This window comes from Chanos chanos, chromosome 8 (assembly GCF_902362185.1).
Source record: "Chanos chanos chromosome 8, fChaCha1.1, whole genome shotgun sequence".
Lineage (NCBI taxonomy): Eukaryota > Metazoa > Chordata > Actinopteri > Gonorynchiformes > Chanidae > Chanos > Chanos chanos.
Genome location: NC_044502.1, coordinates 5,658,952 through 5,668,951, shown reverse-complemented (window position 1 = coordinate 5,668,951; position 10,000 = coordinate 5,658,952). Strand labels below are relative to the sequence as shown.

Genomic DNA, 10,000 nt, shown 5'->3' with positions numbered 1-10,000 from the left:
AACTGTCCGTATCCTGTCTATATTCTTCATTATATAAATCGAGCAAGTGTAAACCAGTTACATAATGTGAATCAATGGACTTCGCCGGGTTGAAGGTGAACAGATTCACACTCTATGTCACACAGTTCACAGGGCCTCCTCTGGAAATGCTTTCCAGGGTTTCCGTGTGGGCTCCGTTTTCACTTCGATTATTCATCTTTTCACAAAAGCCCGTCTCATTCCGTCTCGCTGAGAAACCTCAATCCAACTACACAAACAAAGCGCCTCATCCTTGACCGAACGCAGAACCCAAAACACAGACACGCCTGATGCAGGGGGAATTCTGGGAAAAAGATGTGGAGTTCTCATCGGGATACCAGATATAACCTCCTCGACTGAGCCTGTGCGTGTACGTGCGCGTGTGTGTGTGTGTGTGTGTGTGTGTGTTCTCTCAGCCAATGTGGTGATTAGCTAAAGCAATACAACAGTTGGGTATGAATCATGTCATCACATTCTCCGTTGTTTATTTAGTTTCAGTCTGCATAAGGGGAAAGTTTTGCTAAACTGTCATACCGTCTCTCTGCGACGACTAATGTTTTCATGTTCGTTCATTTGAAACATCTGCTAAAGTCAATGCAGAATCACGCCTCTCTTTCAGTCTGCGTATGCGGAGCATTCAGGGAAGAGGCCTGGTGAGGCATTAGTAAGTTTTGTAGATTGAAAGTCCAAGGATGCTAGTTCACTTCTCTAAGGTAGCCCGAGGATTGACTGTTTGACCTTTGGAAAATAATATTTTTCAGTTCCACTAGATGAAAGTCTGCAAAATGTGACGAATGAATGGTATTGAATGAGAGATTAGGACTGGCTGAAAAAGTTGTTAATTACAAAAAAAACCACCAAGGCTACACATTAAAATGACTAAAGAATTCAAGAATTCAAATGAAAATATATAAATATCTCACCACCCAGCCTGTCAAAACCACCAACCCCCCAACCCCCCCCCCCCCCCCCCAAAAAAAAAAACTTGGCATGGTGAATGGACAGGAAGTCTTGGCCCTGTGTAAGGCTGAACTTCCTGTGTCTGTCACCAATCAGAGACTAATTGGACAGTTCAGCCAGGGTTTCATGTCATCAGGTAATTCCGAACTCTTCTCACAGAATCCCAGCACCATTTCGAAAAGACCGTCTGAACCCGGGAACTGCGGACAGCTTTCCCACAATGCTCCGGGTTTTGGCGGCCCGTTTCGTGGCGTTAACAGAGCAGTTACCTCATCTTTGTCGGCGTCTTCGTCCACCTCGAACACGTGAGTGGCCAACTTCTCCGGCCGAGGGACTCTGCTGCAAAAAAAAAAAAACGAAAACAAAAGAGAAATCAGGACAGAAAAACAAAAGGCAACAGGACAATTCAGAAAGCAGCGCCCGAACCGATAAAGTTTCAAACTGAGAGAAAAGGCAGATCGTAGATGTGGTGAGACGTCAGTTCCTTAATGACAACCTTGACTGTCAATGACTCTCTGTGATACAGTGTGGCTATAAAAAGAGAGGCCATTGTGGAGTGTCCGTGGGTTGCGTGACGGCTATTGCACTGAATGATGTGGCCTTTTAGAAAACGCCCTCCTCTGTCCCTCCTCCCTCCGAGTATCCCGGGATTAGTGGCTGACGACATCGCTGCCCCTCATTTGTTGGAGATTCAGAGAACAAGACTAAAGGACAGCACATATCACTTAAAAACTGGACTCCCTGCGACAGTGTGAACGAGAACAGAGCTGTCAAAGAGAACAGGCTGAAAGGGTCAAGTTGATGAACGACTGGTAACATCTGTATTCTCCTGTCCTGAGGGTGGAGTCTCCAGAATTTACAACCAAAAAAACCACACAATGCCTGGTCTTTTGCACCACGAAACATTTTTGCCCTCACGTGCGCCCCGATGTTTTGAAGCAAGACGTTCGAAAACCGAGATTCGTTCGCATTTTCAAATGGGTCACAGTTTTATTTCGAACGCTAAAAACCATCTGAGCCGGCCGCGATTTATTACTTCCTCTCGGAGTGCTAAAGAAAAAAATTGTCTTAAAGAAAAAGTTTTTTTTTTTCTTTGAAATACATTTTCATCGATGGATACCAAAAGCCCATCACACTGACAGCTCATGGAGGTTTATTGTGGTGAAACACGGTTAACTGTTCCAGCATATTACAATACAGTGCGGTCAGCAATGTCAGGTCCAAGAATAGGCCTGGGAGAGAGAGAGAGAGCGGAAGAAGCCTACTGTTGTTGTTATTGTCCAAAGACCGGGGCAGGACCACGCATTTCCTGTTCCGCTCCTGTCACCAGTGCCTTACTGTCAACATCTGATCAAGGCCAGGACGAGGGAAGGAGCGATGATATCTCCTTGTGCGTGGAGGACACCGGCCATCAGCAGGGCCTTTAAAAGCGAGGCCTTTTCCAGGAGCAGATGGATTTTATTGTGGAGTCTAACACTCACCGGTCATAGCCGATTTTAATGTCAGAATAGGGACAAGTTTGAAACAACAGATTGGAAATAGGTTGTTTGCCTTTTTCTTTCTGTCCACCTATTTGACCTTTCCTCACACGCCTCCCTATCTTCTTCCGTTTCTTTCTTCCTTTCTTTTCACTCCTTCTAAACTAGCAGTGATGCAACACAGTGGGGGCTCTTACTTCGGGAGCTGTCGGAAGTCTCCGGAATAATCCTCATACTTGTAATTAACGATGTGCCAATCCGAATTGTAAGTCTTGATGCACTGTGAAGAACAAGAAAAAGAAAGACAAGGAGAAATGTGTCTGAGTGCGAAGAAAAACACACGGTCACACACAAGCAAACACACACACGCACACACACATTAAGAATAATAAGAGTATTGGATGCTCTTGCATAATTAAATTACATCACAATAACATCCGCCTATATTTCCTCTTCTTCATGAAAAAAAACAAAAAAAAACCAAAACAATTATTTTTCTCTGTCTAGCGCTACATCCCAAAAACTAATCTTTGTTAAAGATAAACAGATGCTTATGTCCTCGAAGGCATTATTTTTCAATTGGATTGTATTCGATTTGATTTATTGGCGCGGCAAGCGTTTTGGAGCTCAGCACTTCTTAACAGGATAACATCCAGCTTTCAGTCCCTTTCATTAGAATCCCCCAAAACCCTCCACTGGACTCTTCCTCTTCCTCTATCCTCTCAAATCCGATTAACGGAGGGGGGGGGGGGGGGGGGGGTGGGGGGGGGGGTGGAGGAGGAGGAGGCGGAAAAGTGAATCCTCAGCTCCGTTGAGATCGTTTTGGAAGGGATGAAGATGTCAAAGAAGACTCTGATGTTTTTCTTTTTCTCTTTTTTTTTTTAAATAGAAGCTCTGCATAGATTTCGCTCAGTATCTCGGCTGGATGCAAAGACATCCAATTAAAGTTTCATTTTTGTGGAACGGCACTTCTAAAGTGCCAATTAGTGTTAGCGTATCACCCTGGAGAATGGGGTTTGAGTGTTGTTACTGGGAAATAAAATGAAGTGATTTGGAAGCAGGTTACAGACAATTAATGATTCAGTATTTAAGTTCTGACTGGCCTCAATCATACCCTAAAAAACTGAAAGACAACAGACTTGAACAAATTCTACAAATCTCACCGATAATGAACGACAGTCTGTTTTCTGTGTAGGCAAAAGAACAGCAACAATCAATTAAGCTGCTGAGGGCTTTTTTTGGATAAAATAATGGAAATATGCATTTGTAACTTTTCATGAACATCTGAAGATACGTCAGAAGTCATTTTTCAAAAACGTAAGAGATTTCCATGGGTTCGTTGTGAGGACATGGGATATCTTAAGCTCAGTCTTTTCCACTCATGTCAGGTTTCAACTGAAGTTAGAGCTGAAACACATTTTGTCCTCGAATCCAGACAGAACTTTTATTTTCTGAGAAGTTTTAAGAATACGTTTAAAAATGATCTGGCTACGGTCCAGACAGCCTGCAGCTGGTCCACATGATGTCATCTTGCTCTTAAGTGAGGGGAAGTATCCCTTTACGCCTTGTCCTGACAACGCCTAACACCCATAACAAATATCCACATGACCCCCACATGACCCAGGCCCCACACAAAGTCCTCCACCCTCTGTGTGTGTGTGAGTGTGTGTGTGTGTTTGTGTAGGTGGGGTTGCAGAGTGAATACAGGAGACCATACTAATCTCCAACACAACCATAATTCTATTCTATTCTGTTCTGTTCTGTTCTGTTCTGTTCTGTTCTATTCTATTCTATTCTGTTCTGTTCTATTCTATTCCATTCCAGAAATAGAAAGTCATTGCATACTGGTGCTAACAGGCGGGAGAGTTCCAGTCAAATCTAATTCTCGGAAGCCACATCGGAGAGTAAACCGATACAGAAACAAATCACCCCGTATACTCATACACTCTCAATCGCACACTCTATCAGTTAAGTCTTTAGATCGACTATAGATTGGGTTACTGGGTAAACTCAGCTGATGAAGGGGCCTTGGAGACCAAGCTAATCCTAAAATAAGTGATTTGCATGGGCGTGCGTTACCGTCTGACGTGCGTAAAAGCGACGGAGGTCGTGCGCTGGAGCTCTTACCTCTTGGACGAATAGACTGGTGGCCTGTTTCTCCGCTCCCTCAGGTACGGTCGGGTACAAAGTCCTGCCCTGCCTCCTCAGAGTGGAGATCTGCAAACACACCCCAAAACGATCAGACACCACACTCACGCGGATGGATCACCTGACGCCCCGGCGCCTCGCTGTTCGTGTTTTATCGCAGAATGGAACGGGCCAGTTCGGAACTTTAACAAAAGGAAACTCTGTGATTCCGTTTTACTCTGGTATGACTCTACGTGCAGTGTGTTACTGTTTTGTCTGTTATCAGACCACATCTCACTCGTGCTAGCAGCACAGATGTGACTAGAGCTTCCATTTTAACAATAATTTTTCATTTTAATTTTAATAATCGCACACAAAGATTCATGGTGTCATGCTTTGGGTATTTCATGATGAGAATGAGTGTAAGATCAGCTTGGTCTCTATGCACACTCAGACTGTCAGCATCACTGTTCCAGTGGTGGTCCCTTCTCTAACACTGAGCCATGTACAGTAAATGGACTCTTCCAGGTCATTTATCCTCAATGACTCGAAGCACCAAACATGAACAAACCAACCCCCTGAGGGCGTTCAGATACCGCGCTATCGGAAAATCCCGAGACACGCTCAGTTAACCGATGAGATCCAGCCCAGTGCGCCGGCGATTCCTCACGAAAATCCGGGTCATGCTAACTGCACACTACTCCGCTTAAACTCCCTCACTAACTCAACTCCAGCAGTGAGTGTCTGGTATAAATACGTGTGAGAGGTGAGACCGCGGATTTGATTCAGCGTGAGATTGAATTGGAGCTCATACACTACATATTTGGAAAAAGGTCTAAAATTCAAACGGTACAATACCCATAAAGATATTTGACCAGAGTTGCCAGGGTGCTTTTCAATGTTTCACCAATAAAACATTTTTAATGATACCCAACCCACTGGGCTGAGTTTATTAGCCAGTGGTCCATGCCTGGGAGTGTGTAACTATGCGTAACTATGTGTAACTGCGCAAGACACAGAATCAGAGCAAATCATAGTCACACAAGTGTCTTCAATCATAAGATCTGTCTCTCTCTCTCTTTGTCTCTGTCTATCTGTCTCTCTCTCTCTCTCGCTCGCACACACTCAAACACACACACACACACACACACACACACACACACACAGTTCTCAGTCCCTCAGGGTCTGAAGACAGGAGAATCAAAAGTAAACTGGACTATAAGATGTTGACTGGCAGAGAGGCAGATTAGGGAGGGGACGTTTGAATGTTTGGAAGTGGACTTTGGCTCCGTACAGTAAAGACCTGCCTACACAGGAATCCAGTCCTTGCACAATTCAACATCTGTGCAAACAGGTTACTAAAGGTCAACTCAAGCTCAGAAAAATTCAGCATCTCGCTGTTGATTCGAGGTGTGGATCGATGGAGTAACAGACGGATTTACAGACACATGGACGGAGAGGTACACACACAATTATAAATAACGTATGCAGGGCAGGGATGTCAAAATCCACTCTTGCAGGGCCATGACCCCACTGTCAATCAATCAAATATGGTGTCTGATTGGCTGAAGAGGGCACACACCTCTTTTTTTGAGGCAAAAAAATCAGCAGATAATTAGATGGTGATAACACAAACCAGCAGAGACTGGATTTTGATACCCCTGATGTAATGTATGAAAGAACAACACCCAAATGGAAAAAGAAAACAACATACGGTTACACTGACTGTTCGACGGATGGTTTGTTTAATGGATAAAATAACTTGAATGGATGATCAAATTCATGGATGGATGGATGGATGGATGGATGGATGGATGGACACTCTGATCCTCACCTGAAAATCATCCGGGGGGAAATGCAGCATGTCCCGGAGGACGTCGCTGAGTACCTGAGTCTTCCTCTGGACCAGGACATTCTCGTAGTCCAACGGTTCGATGATCTTTGGCTTCACCTGAGAAACACACACAACGCCAACACACCACTGTTCACACAACGCAATGCCGTTTTTACCATCCGTGTGCCCTTTAGACTCAACACAGAGTTTAAGAATTCAGGGACAACCAAGTAACCAAACTAATCAACTGTGCTATAAGTAATGTCCTTGGACTTGGATTTGTGATGTTTCTCTTAGATATTTATTGAAAAAATCATTTTATATATTTAGTTTACAAAAAAGAAATAGGGAACTGAAAAAAAAATCTGACAAAATCTGACAAAATACTACAAGGAGAACCAATTTCCAATGACCCCTCATCTACATAAGATTGCAGGACAGTTTCACATGGACCATCAAACATTGCAGAGAGTCTGGGGGCCTGAATAACGACCACTGATACCAAAGGAAGAGAGACTTCAATACAATGTCAGGACACACTGAGATCACAAGCTTTTTCACGCCTAAAGGTAGTGTGATGGGTTTTCTGTATGAGGCTCCTCCCCTAAGAACAAACCCAGTTCTCAGTAACCTGCTGTTTACTGAGCGGAGTAACACACACACACGTCAATGTGATGTGGTTAAAAAGACCCAAACGTATTTATGTCAGTGTCGCTAAGGAAGCCATGGCAACTAAAAAAAAAAAAAAAGGGAGAAAGAAAAAAAAAGAAGCGGGTAACAGAGGAGGAAGAAGAATGAATGAGCTTTGTCTAGCGCTGTACCAGGCACAGTATGGCCAGAGAACAGTCAAGCTCTCAATTTGACACACTGTCATTGGCTAATGCTGGCAACCACAGCCAGCGCCGTCCAATGACGGCGCAGAGGGAAGCTCACCGTGACCATGTGTATTATGACCTCATCATTACTCTCATACAGTGGGCACTGGAGAAGTGGAATGTTGACTCAGACCCCCTTGTGAGTCAAAGCCAATATATAAAATGCTGTCCACATTCCAAGAGCCGTGATTCCTCACGGGGGGAGAGAGACATCCTGTTATACACGCACACTTGGTAAGATGAAGCTGTCTGTCAGAACCAGCTGTCGTGTGTTTACACATGCAGTTACTTTTTTATGAAATAACAGAACGCTAAACAAAACACATGCCAAGGGGACTCTTCGTTGACAACCGAAAAGAAATATAGTTAACCCCCACCCTTGTAATAAAGGAAACCATACACACACACACACACACACACACAAGCACGCACACATACACACGCTCACGCATGCAAACAAACAGACTTAATATCTAATACCTAATCACGCAACACTTAAAGGAACGGGACAACCAGGAGCCAAAAGAAATACCCAAACAGGGAGTGGAAAACCATTTTCCAATCAGGAATCAAACTCTAATAACATGCAAGTACTCCAGCTGGGACCTGCTTGTGTATGAACCTGTCGATATTATTTGGCTGGCTGAGTGCGTGTGTGTGTGTGTGTGTGTGTGTGTGTGTGTGTGTGTGTGTGTGTCTGGGCTCCGCTCCACATAACGCATGTGTGGACAGGGACACCCAAGTGAGGAATTTGCTCTGGAACGCTAAAGCTTTATTTCAGAGTGCTACGTTTTTCCTCGTTTCTGAAAAAAAAAAAAAAATACTCCTTAAAGCAGGCCCTGTCATCTTTCTGTCATTTCTTCTCTGAATCGAGCAACATATCAAACATCACCTTAATTTTTTTTGCCAATTCAAACACTTTATTTCAGTCAAATTCCCCCGTTCCAGACGTTACGCACGCACAGACACAGAAGTTTAGCTGGACTAATACGAATTTCACGTATTTATTTTAGTCGTGCATGTATATCTCGCCTGAGTGAAATGACGTAACTGCCACTTCACCCCAAATGAGCCCCGCGGGGGTCCATTCAAATAATCCTCAATCTGACTGAAAGGCCTCGCTTTGGACACCTGCCACCGGAGCCGAGAGCCGAGACAATAACCCGCTCGTGTGGATCAAACACTGCCAGTGTAAACATTCGGTAATAATTACAATATGAGTCTGATTACGATCGTATTGGGCGTCGGGCCTGATTAGGGTGACGGCGGCCCAGCAGTAAACGAATGTTAGCTGTATGAGGATGCCTTTAGAACTTAGTTTTGAGTGTGTGTGTGAGTGTGTGTGTGTGTGTGTGTGTGTGTGTAGTAGCCCAGCAAGCAAATGGAGGCTAATTACCCAGGGCTCAGTTGTGCTGTCGAAACAGATTCTTGAGTGTGTGTGGTTTAGATTCTTGAGTGTGTGTGGTTCAGATTCTTGAGTGTGTGTGGTTCAGATTCTTGAGTGTGTGTGGTTCAGATTCTTGAGTGTGTGGTTTAGATTCTTGAGTGTGTGTGGTTCAGATTCTTGAGTGTGTGTGGTTTAGATTCTTGAGTGTGTGTGGTTCAGATTCTTGAGTGTGTGTGGTTCAGATTCTTGAGTGTGTGTGGTTCAGATTCTTGAGTGTGTGTGGTTTAGATTCTTGAGTGTGTGTGGTTCAGATTCTTGAGTGTGTGTGGTTCAGATTCTTGAGTGTGTGTGGTTTAGATTCTTGAGTGTGTGTGGTTCAGATTCTTGAGTGTGTGTGGTTTAGATTCTTGAGTGTGTGTGGTTTAGATTCTTGAGTGTGTGTGGTTCAGATTCTTGAGTGTGTGTGGTTCAGATTCTTGAGGTAATGTGTAGCCCAAATAATTAGCGTCTAAACAATCCAGTGTTGACAGTGGCATGATTAGAATGAGCTGTTTTTTTAAAAAGCGAGTACCAAAATCTGTCTTTGGTTATGGTTATGGTAAAGGTTCAGATATTAGATTATTATTCTTAAGCAATTACCGTATCAATATATATAATAATATATATCAGAACTCTGAGAGACCTCAGAGTTTAGATTAGCGAAGGCAAAATTGACGGTGAAAAAAGAACCGTCCGTGTCAGAGTTCACTTGAAACAGGATAAAAGCAGATATCTGATTAAACTTGCATGGCCAGTTCCCATTGAGGACAGCTTTTCAAAGAAAGCCAGTTCCTCTCGGCGTAATTACATTTCAAAGCCTGCTAATTCTCCCAACTTCTAATGAAACTCAAACGCTTTTTCCAGAACCTTCCACACACAAACAAACGGGAAAGCTTAATTCAGCTTCAGTATGACTGCATCAGTGAAACTTAAGGATGAAGTTTTGTCCCAACACAGGTGCATGCACTCTCTCTCTCTGTCTCTCTCTCTCGCTCTCTCACACGCACACACACACATACACACACACATGCATACGCACACTCACACACACACACACACACAGTCACACACGCACGCACACACACACATACGCACACTCTCACACACACCCACACACATGCGCGTGCACACACACATGCACGTACACGCACGCGCACACACACACACACACACACACACACACACACACACACACACACACCACACTTTATTGGTGCAAAATATTACCATCAGACTCTACTGACATTTAAATGCTGAAACAACTCTGCAGTTTTGGTTACTC

At 43.9% G+C, this 10,000-nt stretch overlaps 1 protein-coding gene across 1 annotated transcript in view; it reads right to left on the bottom strand.

Annotated features, from left to right (window-relative positions):
• Nucleotides 1-10,000, bottom strand: part of dock9b (dedicator of cytokinesis 9b) — a 49,550-nt gene that overhangs the window by 34,347 nt on the left and 5,203 nt on the right. The window contains exons 2-5 of the mRNA XM_030783294.1: nt 6,418-6,534; nt 4,584-4,673; nt 2,654-2,736; nt 1,248-1,317 (exon numbers count right to left, since the gene is read on the bottom strand). Coding sequence (XP_030639154.1) covers nt 1,248-1,317; nt 2,654-2,736; nt 4,584-4,673; nt 6,418-6,534 — 360 coding nt within the window. The remainder of the gene's footprint in view (nt 1-1,247; nt 1,318-2,653; nt 2,737-4,583; nt 4,674-6,417; nt 6,535-10,000) is intronic.